This window comes from Canis aureus, chromosome 18, assembly GCF_053574225.1.
Source record: "Canis aureus isolate CA01 chromosome 18, VMU_Caureus_v.1.0, whole genome shotgun sequence".
NCBI lineage: Eukaryota > Metazoa > Chordata > Mammalia > Carnivora > Canidae > Canis > Canis aureus.
Window position 1 is genome coordinate 28,447,723 of NC_135628.1, and position 19,153 is coordinate 28,466,875.

Here is a 19,153-nt window from a genome sequence, read left to right on the forward strand (position 1 = left end):
ACTAATTATATATGTGGGAAATTAGGATTCCCCCCAAAATTACTTGACTTTTAAATGGTCTTAACTAAGTAAATCAACAAGATATAGAACTCCAAAAATAAAGAGAATGGAACTAACACTTGTTGAACACCTACCAGTATTCTAGGTGCCTTAATTAATTCAAACAAGTAATTCCTGAGTACTCATTATGCCACAAACACTGTGCATTACTGGAGACCAGACACTGTTATGTCTTCTAGAAGGTTGGGTTCAACTTGTACATAAATTATTTAATTTTACATTCACTACCACCCTACAAAGTAGACATCACAAATGAGAAACCAGACTCAGAAATGTAGTCAATTTGCAAATGTTGCTCACTAGTTAATGGTATGTTAAAATCCAATCCTCTTGGCTCCAAGACCAATGTCCTTTCCATAATATCCTAATTCCTAACTCCAACCATATCACATGTCTTAGCAATGATTTAACCAAAAAAGAACATATCACACACCTAATATCATTATCTGAAGATTTTCTCATTTTCTGACTGAAATGATGCATAAAAACTACATATGCCAAGTGAGTCCCCACTGGAGCCATGATTAGAGAACTGTGCACATGGGCATACGTCACAAGTGGCAATTATGTGCATAAAATCAGCAGCACTGACCCAAGAGTGTAAACAAACAAGCAGACTGGGGAGTATTATTAATCACATGCACACTGTCTACTTAATTGCAACTTGGACTCCTAAAAGTTAGAAGAGAAATTTCCACTTAAGGAAATTTCCAATTGATGGTAAGACCTCTGTTTTCAATATCTGAGTATTTTAGATAAACATATGACAATACATATGATTTCAAAAGCAGCAGTCACTAAATATTTTTTTTCACTAAATATTTAAATAAATTGTCACATATATAAGCAAAAAACACTATGATTTATACAAAATCCACTTTCTTTTATATTAAATTTTGTAGTAGATGAGAAGGAATAGGGAAACAGAAGTGTGTTAAGACCTTACCATCTGAGAACATCTAAATAACAAGATAGACCTTTTCCTTTTGCATCATTCAATCACCCTCATTATTAAACATAAGTGTCTACTTGGGAAATAGGAGTAGGGGCTGGCACTCCTCACGGGAGGGCAGGTTTATTTTGACCTCTTTGTTGCATTAAGTTACAAGTTAAGATATAGGGTGATACATTCTATATCCATGTTTGTTGTTGTATATTTTATATGTAAATTCATATGTAAATTTACACATTCAAATACAGCAGAAGTCAAAGTTTTGGTCTCTTTCTACATTTAAATGCTTAGATAGTAATATGAAAAGAAAGTATTAAGTTGTTTACTATTCCCAGTGGGATACTAAACGAAAACTAAATAAGTCTCCAGTACAAAATAGAGGATTAAATCAATTTATACAAGAAAAACTATGTGTCTAGATTGCTTTTTGCTGTAACCACATTTAGTGTAAATTTAAAATAAAGACAACTTTGTGTTATGAAATTTAATTTCAACTTACCATACTTAAATTAACTTGTTCCATCTGAGAATATAGATATTATATCTTCAAATCACTTCCACAATAGCCCACACTATTATCTTAAAATGTAATTGATACCTATATTGAGAAGCTGGAAAGTTCCAATTGAAGGACTTAACTTGAAGGAATATTCTTTTAAGCAATTTTACACAAAATGAGTATTACTTGGTCATCCAAATGTATATGCAATAAACATTTTCTTTTTAAAAATTGCAGTACAGGAAAAAGCGGTTTTACCTAAAGAACAAAAATGTTTGCATTTCTTCAGTTTTAAAGCAACAAATTAATTTCTAACTCTACTTTTTCAGCATGGTTCTTGAAGAATTGTGTCTTTATTAACTAGAATCCATGACTTCAGAATTTTCAAGCAATTTCATAAACATTAATAAAATTCTTGCCCCTAAAAGTATTTCTCATCAATTACATATCTGAAATCATATTTGTCTTCCAAAATATATAAGAATTTTTTTTTCTAGCAAGCACAGATAAGACTGTGCCTAGCTTTAATACAACCTACCTGTTTACTTGGAATAGTTTGTTTTGAATACAGCTTAAGAACTTTAACATTTATATTTATTAGGATATTTAAGATATTTGCAAACTGAAAAACAATTTTTTCTTGTGGCATGCCTCTTATTTTGATTTTAAAAAACACATATAATGAATATATTGCTTTATCATCTTTTTTCCAGCCTAGCATACAGAAAATATTGTGTATGTTATTACATATTCTTTTGCAGTGGCTTACACAACCTTCTTTTAAAACATCCTTTGGTTCTCTTGTGTTTTTTCATTAAAGTATTGGTAAGTCAAAGGAAACCTGATTATTTATAGAAGTATGCCACCCGTTAAATTCGGATCTTACCTTGACATTCCATCTGGAGAGACACAGCTCTGAAGAGGAAGAAGACTTGACTTTAAGGGTGGTGATATCTGAGTTCCTGGGAAGTTACTTAATATCTCCTGGGACCTAAAGTATTTCATTGGCAAAAGTCTAGATAATAAAGAATATCTTACTTGTCAAGAGAGTCTCTTGAGAAGCCTTCAAAATTTAACGTCTATGACTAAAATATGCAGCTCACTGGCATCAAGCAGGAGAGAAGTGTTTGCTAAGGTGAAGGTGAATGGGGAGGGCTTCCTCTGCAGTTTCACTCTCCATCGTAGAGCCCCGGATGACTGATCCTGGAGACTTTCCTTTACAACAGGCCAAGCATATTTTTCAACCAAGTAGGAGTTTATTCCTGCCTTCTTGAGCTGGCACCAGCCCATTTTTCAAATTGTGTCAAGCCATGCATTTTATTCAGTGACAACCTTTCTTTCTCTAAACCTCTCAAGATGAACAAACACTTTTTTTTCCTGACTGTAAAAAATCAAATTATGTCACCTAATTTCAAGGAAAAGATATGCAATGGCAGCTAGACCAAAAACACCATTTGTATGCAAAGAGAGTTAAAATACTGGAAAAGTACCCTTGCCAGTAGAGTGTGGTATCATTAAACACAGAACTAAATTTGAAGCAGAAGTAGTAGAAAAAAATATATCTTGAAATGTGATAGGGTCCATTACGCTTCTTGATGAGATTACTTGCCTCTCCAATACATTACCCAAAGGCGCTTACAAAACTGAGGAAATATATTACATTGGAATTATCAGGACTTTCTAAGTAGGTCAAATTTTGAAGCAAAAAAATGCTTCAAATTTTATGCAGTGTTACAAAAAAAAATCTTAGGAACTGTACAACGAAGGTGCTAATCACTTTTTAAAGTAAATTTTTTTAAAGCCTCTTACTTTTGCATAAACATTAAATGTATCACTTTAAAATGCAGAGTCACACACCTGAGGCTGTTCTTTCACTGTCATCTTAATTCAGTTTTTAATAATAAACTGAATTTTAATTATATAAATATCTTTATTCATTTGAAAATCTAGAAAAGTTTGGCTCTAGAAAAGTTCAAAATCTAACTCATCGTTTTGAACCGAACAGATTCAGTCCTGACCATAAATACAAAATATTTTTCCCTCTTTCTTACTGGGTTTTCATTCATAGTGTTAATTACACAACAGAGTTTTGGAATAACGTTTTTAACAAAATTTTGGTTTTCTTTTAGGTAATCCTAAAATAGCAGGTTTACTATTTGTGTAACTTTCATATAGGAATATTGAAACATCTAGCAGCTGCAGCATATGCCAAGTACCCATCAATATGATTACATAAAAAATGACTTAAGAACCGATTTAATTAATTCAAGTAAAAGTTGAATTTAAAAAAATGCTAACTGCTTTAAAAGTAAAAATTTCTTTTCAAAATCATTTCAAGTGGGGTGCCTGGGTGGCTTGGTCGGTTAAGCAACCCACTCTTGGTTTTGGCTCAGGTCATGATAGGAGATTGAGCCTCCAGTTGAGTGGGCTTCAGCTCTGTCTTCTGGGGATTCTCTCACTGTCTCTCTTCCTTTGCCCCTTCCCTTACTCATGCACATACGTGCTCCACCACTCTTTCTTCTCTTTCTCTCTCTCTCTAAAAATAAACAAATGAATTTAAAAAAAATTATCTCAAGTAAGAAAAACATAAAAATATAGATCTTTTAATTTCTAATGTTATATTGACAAAAGTTAGATAAACATGGACCAAAAAAAGTACTTTTGAAAATAAATAATACTAACAATAGACCTGTCTGACTTAATCTGCCCTGACATCTGAATAGTCCACCATTAAGCACCACTTTAGTTGAAAGCCATGAAGCCCCCAGTGAAGATAGCATCTGGGAGTGAATACATTATGCCAATAATAGCGTATTGTGAATTACTGTGAATAATACAGACTTAGCACATTAGCATCAGTAACTAGCAGGCCTCTGAGAAGAGAGAATGTAGAACTCTAACATTTAAATTTTATGTGAGGGAGGAAAGAAAAGTGAAGTGCCTCTGGTTTAGGCCCTAACAGGTAGAAAGAGGGTTCGTGAAGATTAAAGGACAGAAAAGCTTTAAGGCAGAGAAAATGTTTTTAGATAATTTTTACACATTAAGATCACTTTTTATTTTGAAGACTAGGAAATTTAGGATCAAAGAAACTAACAAAAAAAGGGAAATGGTGAACGGCAGCCCTAGAAACAAACTTTGCTGATGTCACAAGCTACCTAGCAGCACTGATACCACTTCTGGTTTTTTGGATAATTACACTCTCAATCAGAACTAGAAAATTGTTCCAAGTCATATTAACATTACAAATCAAACTATTTCATATTTATTGTCATAAGAATCCAATCTAGTTTTGAATGTTAATCCACTACAATAATGCATGTTGTAAAGACTGAGGAAGCATATGGAATAGAAATATATGGAGAGAAGATTTTAAAATAAAAACGAACAAAAAGCAACAGGAAAAGTTCATGATTTTTTTTCTTAATCCCCTTAATCCCGCCGTTATTGTGGGCATTCCTCAAACTCCATCTCTCTTTTGTCCCTACTTTTCTTACGTTCATGTGGCCTCCACTTACACACCATCCTGAAGACTCTCAGATATCCATCTCCAGTTCTGCCGTCTTGACAATGATTAATCCTTATCTCTCTCAGTGCCCTCAGAGAAACTCTTAGGTGACCTGGTGCCAGGGCCAACTGCAAGTCCAGATAATGAACACGGTACTTCACTCTTCCTGAAGGAAGGCACAGCATACAAAATCTATCTCCCTCTGTATATTCTTTGTCTTGTCTCCTGTGTGTCTGGTAAGAAAACCTCCATTGCATTACCGTGTTTAAAACACTGTCATTTTCATCTTAGGCTCAGCCTTTATCCCGGGATGCAGTCACAAGAGATGTCTACTCCTTTCTAATGATGGCACTGTCCTCACCACATGCCTACATTTCTCAGCCACTGAACTTGTTCTATTCCTTCACTTTTACCCAATCCATCCTAAAGGCGTATTTTTTTAATTGTGGTTTTAAAAAAAAAGCCACACAGCATAAGATCTACTCTCATAATAACTTTTAAGTGTAGTGTACAGTATTAGTAACTGTAACTACAATGTTGTACATCAACTCTCTAGAACTTTTTCATCTTGCCTGACTGATATTTTACACCCACTGAAGAGTAACTTCCCATTTTTTCCTCTCCCTGGTCCCTGGCGACGATCATTACTGCTTTCTTTCTGAGTTTGACATTTATAACTTGTATAAATGGATTCAAGCAGAATATGTCCTTCTGTAACTGGCTCATTTCCCTTAGCATAAGTTACTTGAGGGTAATCCATGTTGTAGCATATGACAGGATATACTTTCTTATGGCTAAATAATACTCCGCGGTATGTATGCCACATTTTCTCTATCCATTTGTCTGTTGATGGATATTTAGGTTGTTTCTACCTCTTGGCTACTGTGAATTGAATATTGCAATGAATACAGGACTGCTAACATTTCTTTAACATCCTGATTACAGGGATGCCTGGGTGGCTCAGTGGTTGAGCATCTGCCTTCAGCTCAGGGTATGATCCTGGAGACCCAGATCTGGTCCCACACTGGGCTCCCTACATGGAGCCTGCTTCTCCCTCTGCCTGTATCTTTGCCTCTTTCTCTCTGTGTGTCTCTCATGAATAAATAAAATATTTTTTTTTTAATCCTGATTTCAACTCTTTTGGATGTATATGAAGCACGACTGGTGGATCATATCGTAGCTCTAGTTTTCATACTTGAGGAACCTCCATACTGTTTTCCATAGCAGCTGCACCATTTTGCATTCCCACCAACAGTGCATAGGAGCTCCAAATTCTCCATATCCTCACCAACACTTGTTACTCTATTTGTTTTTTTTTTAAATGTCCACATAACAGCTGTGAGGTGATATATCATTGTTTTGACTTGTATTTCCCCAATAATTAGCAATAGCGAGCATCTTTTCGTACACCTGTTAGCCATCTGTACTGTCTTCTTTGGAGAAATAGCTATTCAAGCTCTTTGCCCATTTTAACTGGGTTATTTATTTATTTGTTTATTTTTGCCATCGAGTTGTAGGAGTTCCTTATATGTTTTGGATATTAACACCTTATAAGTAAAATACATGTTTCATTAATATTTTCTCCCATTCTATATGTTGACTTTTTTATTCTGTTGAGAGTTTTCTTTGCCGTACAAAACCTGTTTATTTCTGCTTTTGCTGCCTGTGCTTTTGGTGTCATATACAAGAAATCATTGCCAAGGCTAATGTTATGAACTTTTCCTCTTTATTTTTGCCTGGGAGTTTTATAGTTTAAGGTATTATACTTAAGTCTTTAATCCATTTTGAGTTCATTTTTGTGTATGGTATAAGATAATGGTCTAATGTCATACAAAGAGGCATTTAAAAAGCTCTAATTTTATATCTTATTAAGTATACATACATATGTAGTAAAACTTAAACACAAATTAAAGAATAAAAATTCAGAATTGTGTTTACCCTTCTGGGCGGGGGGGAGTTAAGGGAGGAGACAGTGCTGATGGCAGCTATATTACTTTCCTAAGTTGGTTATGCGTACCTAGTATTCCATTATATGTATAGACACACACACACACACACACACAATTTTATAATAAAATGAGAGTAAAAATGTTTATTTTTAAAGAGTAAAAAAAATCCCTATACTTTTTTGTTAAAAAAATACTTTTTTAAAAAAAATGAATCTAATACCTTTTAAATTTTTTTTAATTCCAAAACATCCCTGATACACATTTTAGCATAATAACTTAACTCTACTTAAAAGGTTCCAGCTCTGATGTAAAAAGTCTAACATCCATTGGGTGGAGCACTGCCCTCTATTTTTAACCATGTAGATAAAATTCTATTGACAATTAATGCTACAAAAACAATTCATACAAACTTTATTTTTATTTATTCACTTCTTTCTACCAAATCTCACAATGAAATAAAATTCAAAGATGACTTGCTACACAAACTTACTGAAAAAACAATGAACAAAGAGATCTCTATTCTCTGACAGAAAATCTCTAGTCAAGAACTATTATTGCCAGTGCCTGAAGGTGGGCACTTGATCAGGACTGCATCATGATCTATGACAAGGTTTCTCAACCTCAGCACTACTGTTATTTTGGGTCAAAGAACTCTTTGTTGTGTGAGGTTGTTCTGTCATTGTTGGATACTTAACAGCATCTCTGGCCTCTTCCCACTAGAAGCCAGTAGCACAGTAGTCTCCAGTTGTAATCTTCAAAAAGGTCTCCAGTCATTGCTAAAGGATAAAACCGCCCCCCAGTTGAAAACCACTGCCCTTTGTGAATGACACACCCTAGAGAGAGGTGCACTCAGCAACAGCACCCAGAAGCCTTGACAATGGAAATACAAATTATGAACAAAGTGCTAAGTTAAGCAATTTACACATTAGGGGAAATAAATTTATATCAGTATAAATAATGTATTATTATTTCCTTGAATACTATATAGCTACATGAAGATAAAATAAGGAAGGGCATCTGGGTGGCTCAGTCAGTTAAGCATCTGCCTTGAGCTCAAGTCATGATCCCAGGGTCCTGGAATCAAGCCCTGGCATCATTGGGCTCTCTGCTCAGTGGGGAGTCTGCTTTTCCCTCTCCCTTTCCCCTCCCCCATTCTTATACACTCTCTCTCTCTCTTTCAAATCAGTTGCCTCCCTGATGTACTCCCTTCAAAGTTCCAAAAGCATTTCAGTTGAGATGTTCAAAGCCTGCTCATCTTCCAGTTTGCCCCATTTTCATATATGACATCTCCCTGGATCCAGCTGCTCATGCCATAGGATCAGAAGTGACATTTTCCTCATCCTTATTTTCACGTCTAATTGTTTATCAATTCCTATTTATTACACTGGATCTCTCAGTTCAGTCCACTGCCTTCAACCCTACTGGTACTACCTACTGCAAGCTACCATCATTTCTGGACTGGGCTACTTACTTTAAGAGTTTTCTAACCTGTTTCTTTTTTTATTTTTAAATATTTTATTTATTTATTCATGCGAGACACAGGAAGAGAAACAGAGACACAGGCAGAGGGAGGAGAAGCAGGCCTCATGCAAGGAGCCCAATGTGGGACTCCATCCCAGGAATCTGGGATTGCGCCCTGAGTCAAAGGCAGACACTCAACTGCTGAGCCACACAGGCATCCCTCTAACCTGTTTCTATGTCTACTCTTGATTCTTGAGATCCTCTCCATTTTTTAACTAATTTAAAAATAGTATTCAGATCATGCAACTTCCAGTGTAAGCTTTCAGTCACTTCTGATTGGACTTAATATGCAACTCCCTACCATGACCTACTTGACTCTGTTGCTTGGACACCTCCAAGTGATTTTTCCCTTTTACATGTTTCAACTATGCTGGCCTTTACTCTCTTTCTCAGAGAAGCCAAACTTCTTACCACTTGGCACATGCAGTTCCCTGTGACTTAGAAGGATCTTTCTGTCATTCAGGCACATCTTAAAGTGAGCATCCTTTGATAGAGACTTCCCCTGATCCCTCAAACTATAAATGACATGCTATATAAATTTTTAACATGTATCCTATCATACAACTCATATAAAACCCTTATGAGCTTGATATCATTTTACAGATAAAGAAATTGAGGCTTAGGGAGGTTAGTAAGATTTCCAAATCACAAAGTAACAGAACTTGAGCCATGGCTCTCTAATCTCGGAGCTTGGTCTCTTATATACCAACCTTTCACAGTGTAGTTAGACCAAAGATGGTAGGATATGTTTTATGAACTACAGCTTCACTCACTTCATAAAATTTTGTTCACCCACTAGTCTGCAAGCATTCTGAGGGTAGAAGCTGTGATTATGACCTCTAAATCTCCAAGGCATGTGATACTAAAAAATCTGTGATGAAAGGATCTAAAGAATAACAACAACAAAGACAGAGAGAGAGAGAGAGAGAGAGAGAGAGAGAGAGAGAGAAAGAAACACTTAAGGAAAAATAAATGCTTTTTTTGTTCAGGATTTTTAACAAAATAGGGGATCCCTGGGTGGGTCAGCGGTTTAGCGCCTGTCTTTGGCCCAGGGCGGGATCCTGGAGCCCCAGGATCGAGTCCCACATCGGGCTGCCAGCATGGAGCCTGTCTCTCTCTCTGCCTGTGTCTCTGCCTCTCTCTCTCTCTATGTCTATCATAAATAAATAAAATATTAAAAAAAAAGATTTTAACAAAATATTTAATCCCCAAAACAGCAGTGACATAAAAGCAATGACAAATATTAAAGGTTAGGACAGAAAAAGTCGATAAGGAAGCACGAGCACGTTGGTGTTCAGTCACCAGTGGGGGTGACCAAAGCCATCAGAAATTACATCAGTGCGTAAAGAAGGTGACCATGACAAGCAAAATGGCACTTCTGCATTGGTCTCTAACCACAGACAGATATGAAAATTTCCAATGAATCCTTTACAAGTTATGAGTGAGGTGTTCTTATGAGATGAAGACATTGGAGAAAAGAAAACACAGGTACGGAACAATTCTGCAAAAAAATGGTTTGTAGTCACCAGTACTAACTAGCCTCCTTGGTTTCTCAAAAATTTAAGAATCCAAGGATGCTTTCTATGATCTTTCCAACTTTACTCCCTCCCCCACCAGCAGTGTCAACTTCATTCATCTCCTATTTTCTCTGCCAAAAGACAGCAGGATTTGGAATTTCTTCCAATGTTTTTATAAGTAAAGGTTGGTGGATCCTATCAAGGTGACAAAAGTTCTGTAGCCAATGAAGGAAAAATAAAGATGAAAGATTGCTGAATCTACCCGATTGTCTGATAAGTCAATTATTTTATATCTGATATTTTCATTTTTAGCTGGAAATTCCAGACAGCATCCCTTTCAGTAAAGGAAAATTTTTTTTAAAAACTATTACTCCACTGGAGGAAAAAAAAAAAAATTCTCCAAAGTTGTGAAATTAACCTCTTCCTTCATTCACACATTTGGTTCTATTTTTACAGTTGTACCAGAAGTCTAAAAGAAAAAGCACTGAAAGTCAATCTCAGGTTTCTAAAATGTCTGACTGTGCATGACCCAGTTCTCTTCAGCACCTCCCGGAAGATTCAGCCAATTTTTATTTCGGCAGTGCATCAGTGTTTATCATTTGTTTTACAACAGTGCTGCATGTTCTTGAAAATTGACGCAGATGAATTTCACCCATCGTTTACAAAAACTCAAGAGAGACAAATGGCCTTAAAAACTAAATTCGCCACTGAGGCATGGTTAATTTACTAAAACAGCATTTCTTTTTTTCCCTCTCAGTTCAATATTTACTTCCTTACAGTGGTAACTCCATCCCCACCCCCACCAATTTGTCAAGATCTGACAAATTTCCAGCTTATAATTAGGCATTATGAAAATTCACTGTGGGAAATCTATTGCTAGACAAAAGCTTTTCCATTCAGTTTGCTTTAAAGGAACACTGATGACTTTCACCTTGGGAAGAATGCTAAGAGCAAAATCATGGATGCATTTTTGACCGCATATGTATGAATAAACTGACTTCTTAGGGACAAATACTCTAAGAAGTGATTAAGTCAGACACACCTAGAACAAAATCCTGGCTGTCTCTTATTTGCTGGGTAATCAAAGGCAGTTTGCTTCATCCCTCATCCCTGCCTCAGTTTCCTTATCTATAAAGTGAGAACACAGTAACCCTAAGTGTCATATAGGGATACTAAGGGTATTAAATGAAAAAAAACTATGCAGTACAGTGTCAGGCACATAGTAAATGCTTAGTCAATCGCAGTCATTGGCATTTTTACTAATAACAGAGAAAAAGTACAGAGTAGAGAAGGTCCTTGCCTCCCTACTTGCTGTCATCTTCAGAATTTCACCATCCTCATTATTAATGAAAAAAGTGTCTAGGCAGCTTGCAGACCTGGAAGGCCAGAGCAAGCCTACAAAGTTCTGTCTCTGAGAGACAGAACAAGAGTTCAGATGTCAGGTGGTCTCCCAGGACTAGAAGCCATGCTGCGTAGGCCCAATGGCAATATACCCCTTTCTTAGGGATGAGAGGAGCCCATGACTCTCCCCTCAAATTACTTCTCCTTGCTCTGTGAGGCGAGGCAAATTTCTAATCCCCCATCCTCAAAGCAAGAGGATGGCAAGACAAGCTCTGATACTCTCTTCAGAGAGAATTATTTTGGAGCTGGTAGGGAAGAGCAAGAGCTGGGAGTTTTCAGGAGCCCAAGAGCAAGTAAGATGTCTCCAGGGACACTTTTCCTGGCCTCATATCATCAAATAATCAAAAGAAAACAATGGTCAGAAAACAATCAAGTATGCTCAGACACATGTTTGGCTTTCTGTCTGAACAGAGCTCATCCCTCCTCTCACTCTAATCATTTCAGCAAACAGTTGTGAAGCTAACATACAGTGAACACTCTCTGTTCTCAGCTCTTTGCCAAGTCTTTCCACATGCACAGATGGTCTCATTGTCTCCTATCCTCAAAAAAATCAATGCTATAGTTTATCTTCATTTTTCAGGTGAGAAACCGAGGTATAGAAAGACTAGGAAACCCTCAAAAACACTGCATTGCATGGAGCCAAAATTTGACCCCAAGCAGTCTAGCTCCAGAGTATACTATCTTCACTAATCTTCTAATTCCACTGGCCAAACAACTGGAAAGTTGGTCTTGCTTTCTCTGACTCAGGATTCAATTTTCTGTAATGATATTTCTCTAAAACTTGTATTACTAAACAGATAGGAACCGTGAGGAGATTCTAGGCCTCTTTCATTTAATGTTCAGAATTGGCACACTTAAAATATTGCAAGCCTACTAGAATAGAGTGGGGAGATTGTCACAGAGGTGTGGATGAAACAGCCTGGATCCTGAGTCCCTCAGTCTGGAAGCTGTTTGACAGTGCATGGGCAATCTATGCACTGTGCACTCTACTTCTGCTTGTATTTGAGATTTTCCATAATAAAAAGATAAAAACCAAGAGGAACTTAAACTACAAGCAAGATAGCTGAAGATCTTAAGCCATTTCAGGATCGAGAGGAACATTTGGTTCAGTGACTCAATGTCTCTACTGATAATTACAAAGTCTAGAGTACAAGAACTAAGGGTGCAGGAACTTATTTATCAAAAATTATACTAGTACAAGAATCCTCCCCCATGAGCATTTTACTGTGATCTACATGGGGCAGTGAAGATATCCCAGGAGTTGAATCTTCTGCTCACTCTAACATTTGCTGTTCCTGGAGCTACTGCTGCTGATAGAAAAACCTTTTGCTTCCCTCCTCGTGGCAGGTTTATCTTTCCACAGCCTATAAACACTAAAGACTATTTGCATAGTCAAACTTAAAAATTTCCACATCTTTATCCCTTTTACAGTTTTCCTAAAAGATTAAAAGAAAGAAACTTACCCATTCTGTTGTACATTCCCCCTATGCCAAAGTGTGCTGTGGTTTCAAAAACTAGCCCAGTCCTTCTGAACTTTTCTGTATCCGTTATAATATTAAAGAGCCACAAGGAAGGGAAGTGGTTAGTCAACTTGCTAATTTTATCAGTCCCTCCCACTGGTTAAATAGTACCTGATGCTACAGACCCAAAATCAGTTTTCCAGCTCACTTCTCTGCTATAGCACAACTTGATGAAAACAATCTAACTTGAGGAGAAAGAGAGTGACAATATCTAGTTCGTAGGCATGAGAGACAGTTAATGAATGAACATTTTATTACTATTAATAAGAAGCCTAACAGACTACAGAAACCAGCGATTTTACAAAATGAGGAGGAGGAAGAGAGAGAATGTCTGTCAGCTCCATACTCTAAGCACAGTCTCAGCTGGGTGGGAAGGGGAGTGATTTTTAATGCAATCAGAGGACGTGTGGGAAGTAGCTGGTGGTTCATTTGTTGATAAATTTTCTGTCCTGGAATGAAGCCAGTTTACCGGATATAGAAACTTCCACAACTTGGGGCCCTGGCTCCGTTGATTCTCTTCCTCTGGAGTTTAGCAATTAAAATATAGGAACAAGTAGCAGACGTGTGCCTCTGGACGAGGGAAAATTTAATGTCCTCTAAAGAAGCTCTCAACTGTTTTCTAGTTGTAAATGTCTGTAGTAAATGAAAAGATAATATTGAACCTGAAGACAGATTTTAATGAAATAAAATAATTCTGACATGACAATCTAATTCCAAAAGGTTGCAATATACAAAACACTGTCACCCCAGAACTCTGTACCACAAAATTTCCTGAGTTATTTCAACGTGTGGCATTTGAATTAAATCTGGAGTACTCACTTTAAAGTGTATCCCATCATATCAGGAAAAATCAGATAAGGAAAGGAAAAACTTTGGAGAGCTATTGAATTTATTTTCCACTCCCATAAGTTTGTTTTCTAATTAGAGCTAAGAAAATGTACTAGACTGAAGTGAAGCACCAGTCATGCCTTGTTCTGAGATGCCAGCTACAATTTGCCTTGAAGAGAACAAATGCACAGTTCTAAGCCCTCAAGGTCATATCTTCATACATCTTTAAGAGGAGGAGTAAACAGCTAAAATCAACATTCACACCCTTGACTTTCTCAGTTACATCTGTAGCTTCTGTAGCTTCAAGGAAGGAAGAGGAAAAGACACAGAGCTCTACAGCAAAAAGAAGGAAAGAAAAATGAAAAGGAATCATTTGTTCCTTCTCAAAAATTCACTGCAATATCCCTAGGCTTCTACATTCAGGTGAACCTCCTCAGCCTCTCCCAGAAATCCTACAGCATACTTCATCATCCTCTCAGTAGAGCCCTAGATTATTTCTATGTAATATCTTTCTAGAAGACTGTAAGCCTCTTCAGGACTTAGATACACTCACGATGCCTACCTAGAACATTAAGCTTATCAAGCACAAAGCCCCACTTTTTAAAAAAGATTTTATTTATTTATTCATGTGAGACACACAGAGAGAGGCAGAGACACAGGCAGAGGGAGAAGCAGGCACAGTTGGGGAGCCCAATGCAAGTCTAGACCACCAGACCCCAGGACCACAATCTGAGCCAAAAGGCAGAAGCTCAATTGCTGAGCCACCCAGGCTTCCCAAAAGCCCCACTTTAAAATAAGTATTTCACAATGCTCTTTTGATAACCTAAACTGACACTTAGATTCTAAATCCAAATTCTATACAGTATATTTTTCAAGTTTAATAAAGAGCTCCCACACATGAGTATTTACATGTCTCAGAAGTTCTCCAATGCTTTCCCTACTACCCAATGAGTAAAACCAAATTGAAGAGATGTAGCAAGAAGCCAGTCTTTACAAGAAAGGTAGGCAAGTGAGAGACTGGACAAGTGAGTGCACATGAAAATAAAATCTAGTGTTAAAACAAGAAACAATAAATCAGATTTATCAGCACATGAGAAAGTAAAAGGAAAGTAAGATTACCTGAAATGCAGATAACATGCTAAGGCAAATTCCAGACCAAAGATATAAAGAAAACATGAAAAATGATTAATATTCTCTTGCAGGAGCTGAGAATTATCCCTTCTTCATAAAAGACTTTAAAGGTACATGAATTTCCCTTTTTTCAATACTGAACAAGGGAACTAGAAATGCACACTGATAACGTGCTGTGTGTGTAGGTTAAAATACCATAGGCCATGCTGCTGTGACATGATTTTCCAAACGGTGACCAATTCATCATTAAGCTTCTAATAACAAAATGTTAAATTATATGATAGTTGTAGTCATAGAAAATTCAGTGTACACTAAAATAGAATAAAATAGTTTTCATATGTGTAACAAATTTTGTTTTTAGGCTCAAATAATTATAAAAAGGTGTTTTACCCACTATCCAAAGAAATCATTGAAATTCATGACACAAGAAAAATTTTTCCAGGTGTAGCAATGTCCCTCACATTACAAAACCGTCACATCCATGAGACTGGCCCACTAAATACTAGAAGTAACCCCGGAACATTTGGGCATCCAGAAAACATTCCCACAATGTTCCAATCCTTGCCTTAGAGATCAGGACAGCCCCATTAAAAACCACTACCCTAGACAATCCACTATCCTTGGCAACCTTAGCTGCTTCAGGGGTCAGGCAGGAATGTCAAGAAGTGAAGGAAATCAGGGGGGGATTATGTAAACGAAGAGCACATGCCTCAGCTAATATGGGCCACCATGGACTCTTACCCACCCTGACCTACAGATTATGAGCAGTGCAGAGTCTCCCATCTTTTAAGAGAAAATACATCTAGATTTCATTTTATTTTAAAGATTTTATTTATTTATTTGGCAGAGAGCAAGGGGAGTGCCAGACAGAGGAAGAAGGAGGCTCCCCACTGAGGAAGAAGCCAGATGCAGGATTCAATCTTAAAACCCTGGGATCATGACCTAAGCCAGAGGTGGCTGCTGAACTGACTGAGCCACTCAGGAGCCTCTAGACCATCTAGATTTCTATATGAAATTTCACTTCAAAAGACTGGTAACACTCAGGATCATATACAATTGTTCTGCAGGTTAACATGATCTCTAACATGAACTATTTATTCAATTTAAAAAACATAGAAATTTAAAAAACATAGAAACATATATAAAATATATTATGTCAAGATACGATATTCAGTGTAACAAGCAGGTGACCAAGCACTTTTATCTCATTTTGTAAAAACAATTATATATGAATTATATAGGAACGACTCTGGAGTATCTACCAATATGTTAACCGGAATTCTCTACTGATATATATATGACTTCTTTTTTTTTTTTTACTTTTCAGTACTTTTCAATTTTTCTAGCATGAACACATAAGGTTTTACAATAAGAAATAAGCCATAGTAAGTATATTTAGTTTTAAAACATTAGAGGATGGTAGCTATGAAAAGCTCTTTGAACACAGTCAGAAAGGACCACAGTTAAAATGTACAAACAAATGAAATTCCTCTCAAATACTAAACTCTGCCCCATGTCAAGCACTGGCTAATGACCAGGTATAAAAATTAAGCTGTCTGCAAATCAGAAGAATGTGCTCAAGTAACAGGATTCATTATCTTGTTCCAGATAATCAGACATTATTTTATCTCCCGTATTAGACAGCCAGAGCCCACACAGGCCAGGATCTAAGAGTGAACTCATGACAAAGAAAGCACTCAAATAACTCCATTAAAAAAGATCCAGGACTTTAAAAAAGGAAAAAATAAAAATTTCCTATGAGCTAAATAATAATAATAATAATAATAATAATAATAATAATTAGTTAACCTTTAAAATGAAGGTGCCTTAATAATTTAATTACCTTTTTTCTATTTACAAAATTAATATTAGAAGCTGAGTCATGTTTGAATTCAATAAAATTATTTTACTGACTTCTTCTAAGGCTTAAGAAATACTTTATAAAACCCCTCTTCTTTATAAGGCAGTTTTATCCTTCAATCTGTTGAAGACTGGGACCATATTTTACTCCTATAAAAGCTTATTTTCTCCCAAATTAGAAACATTTCAAAGCTGATCCTCCTAGGAACCAAACACGACATGTTAGAAGAATAAGCTAAGATCTTGAAAAATCATACATAATAAGACTGTTTAAAATGCCCAGGTATACACACAAAAAATGCTGCAATCACTTTTGATGTTTTTGGAATTTATAAAAATGTACTACCAGACTATATAGAAAGGAACATTTAGAATCATAGAAATGGGTGTGGAAATGATGATACAATCTCTGGAGATGTTACTTTTTCTTGTTAGAGAGTACAGTCATGCCAGTGCTTACTTTGAAAGGAAAACCACCCTTTTTCCAGTCTTAAGCTATATGCTGACTAGAGCTTCAGTCCCTAAATATGTTTTCAAGTTTATTCATTTCCATTCTGCAGAATCAGAAGATTATACAGTTTATGAACTAAAACTTTCCTTTCAGTTATGTCTTTCAATTTTGATGACAAAAGCAGATGTTTGCAGGTTTGAAAGTTGCTAGTTCAACACTGTTGGGGAACCCAGGGTAAATGCAAGAAAATAACCAATTGCCCAGCTTCAAAGGTGATATGAAAATCTCATAAGAATAGTATCATGCAGTATGTCTTTCTGAAGAAAGCATCCCAGATGTAGTCTCTTTAAAATGCTTTAAGCATTTGACTAAATTTGTGGCTAAGGTGATTATTTTTAGCCAAGATCTTGCTTACTGACATATATTTAAACAAAATTTTTAAAACTGCCATTGAATACATTGCTGGGAAGGGTGTGTGTGTGTGTGTGTGCGTGTGCATAAAATATATATATATATGTATATATATATATATATAGTAATATATATAACTAAGGAATATATATATATTCCTTAGTAAATATAACACATAGTATTTAACTTCACTAATAAATAAATGCAGATCATGAAATATTAACCTTTTTACTTTCAGTTGAGGCTAACATAACATGATGACGAGCATAAGACATAAAAAGTATTCTCATATATTACTGATAAGAATGTAAATTGGTACACCTTTCCTGGAGAAAAAAATTGTCACAATTTATCAAGAATCTTTTTAAAGGCTCATGCTCTTTGAGAGTGACTCTGTTCCTAGGAATCATTTATAAAGAAAAAGAAAAAAAAAGATGTGAAATGGTGATTTATGTAAATGAATTTCCATTACACTATTTGTTTTTATTTTTTAATATTTTAAATGAATTTCGATTTGCCAACATATAGTATAACACCCAGTGCTCATCCCATCAAGTGCTCCCCTCAGTGCCCATCACTCAGTCACCCCATCCTCCCACCCACCTCCCCTTCCACTACCCCTTGTTTGTTTCCCAGAGTTAAAAGTCTTTCATGTTTTGTCACCCTCTCCAATTTTTCCCCCTCATTTTCCCTCCTTTCCCCTATAATCCCTTTCACTATTTCTTATATTCCCTACACTGTTATTTTAAATATTGTTGAACACCTGTAAATTGTCTATATGCCCAATATAAGGGCAATAATAAAAGAAATTATGGTATAATTACAAGACAGATTTTAATAAAACCTCTAAAAATCATGGTATTAAAATATTTAATGATGCTAAAAATTGTTTATAATACAATGTTAGGTAAAAAAGATGCATAAATATGGGTGTACTATGATCCATTTCTTGGAACACAAACATTCTCCATTTACAATCTTACACATAAAATGTATCCACATATTCAACAGAAAAAGACTAAAAGCCAAGAATGTGAAGAATAATTCTCTCTGGGTGGTATAATTATAGATAAATTTTACATTCTTCTTTTTATCTTTTCTTTTTAACCAAGTTTTCTACTTTGAGTATCGGAAAATAAATATTTCATAAATCTGAAGACATCAAAAAATTGTGCAGTACTTTTCATGAATGTCAGAATCTTCTCCATTATCTCAGCACCCTTTACTTGGCTTTTGGCTTTAAAAGTATATTTTATTGTTACTTTGGCTTTGTGGATTTCTCATTTTATTCCTTGATAAAGTGAAGCTTGCCTGCCAACTCAGATGATTTAGGGTGAAATCAACTTTATGTTAATGTGTTACATTATGTTAATGTATCAGCCAGTCATCTTAGTTACTCCACAAGATTCCATTACTCTTAAAAACAGACTGCTAAAATCTACATCCAATTTATTGCAAAATGAATAAGCAAACTTTTACGTAGGGCAATAGTTAACAGTGAGTGTTGAATTTAAATCAAGTGAATGAGAAAATTGTCTTTAGTCTCCA

At 35.9% G+C, this 19,153-nt stretch overlaps 1 protein-coding gene and 1 long non-coding RNA gene across 7 annotated transcripts in view; one reads left to right on the plus strand and one right to left on the minus strand.

The window, feature by feature from the left end:
• HDAC9 (histone deacetylase 9) overlaps window positions 1-19,153 on the minus strand; it is a 1,013,161-nt gene that overhangs the window by 721,406 nt on the left and 272,602 nt on the right. The window contains exon 1 of one of the 6 annotated variants that reach the window (XM_077856627.1): window positions 12,868-12,961. The exons of 4 other annotated variants lie outside the window; for them this stretch is intronic. In XM_077856627.1, the coding sequence (XP_077712753.1) occupies window positions 12,868-12,883 (16 nt within the window). In that variant the 5' untranslated portion in view covers window positions 12,884-12,961. Of the gene's footprint in view, window positions 1-2,397; window positions 2,670-12,867; window positions 12,962-19,153 lie in introns of those variants that run through there. One more of the 6 variants, XM_077856628.1, reaches the window with a different exon arrangement.
• The window catches only part of LOC144288795 (uncharacterized), a 44,992-nt gene continuing 26,484 nt past the window's right edge, over window positions 646-19,153 (plus strand). Inside the window, exons 1-2 of the long non-coding RNA XR_013356792.1 lie at window positions 646-780; window positions 15,731-15,950. This is a non-coding gene — a long non-coding RNA (uncharacterized LOC144288795). The remainder of the gene's footprint in view (window positions 781-15,730; window positions 15,951-19,153) is intronic.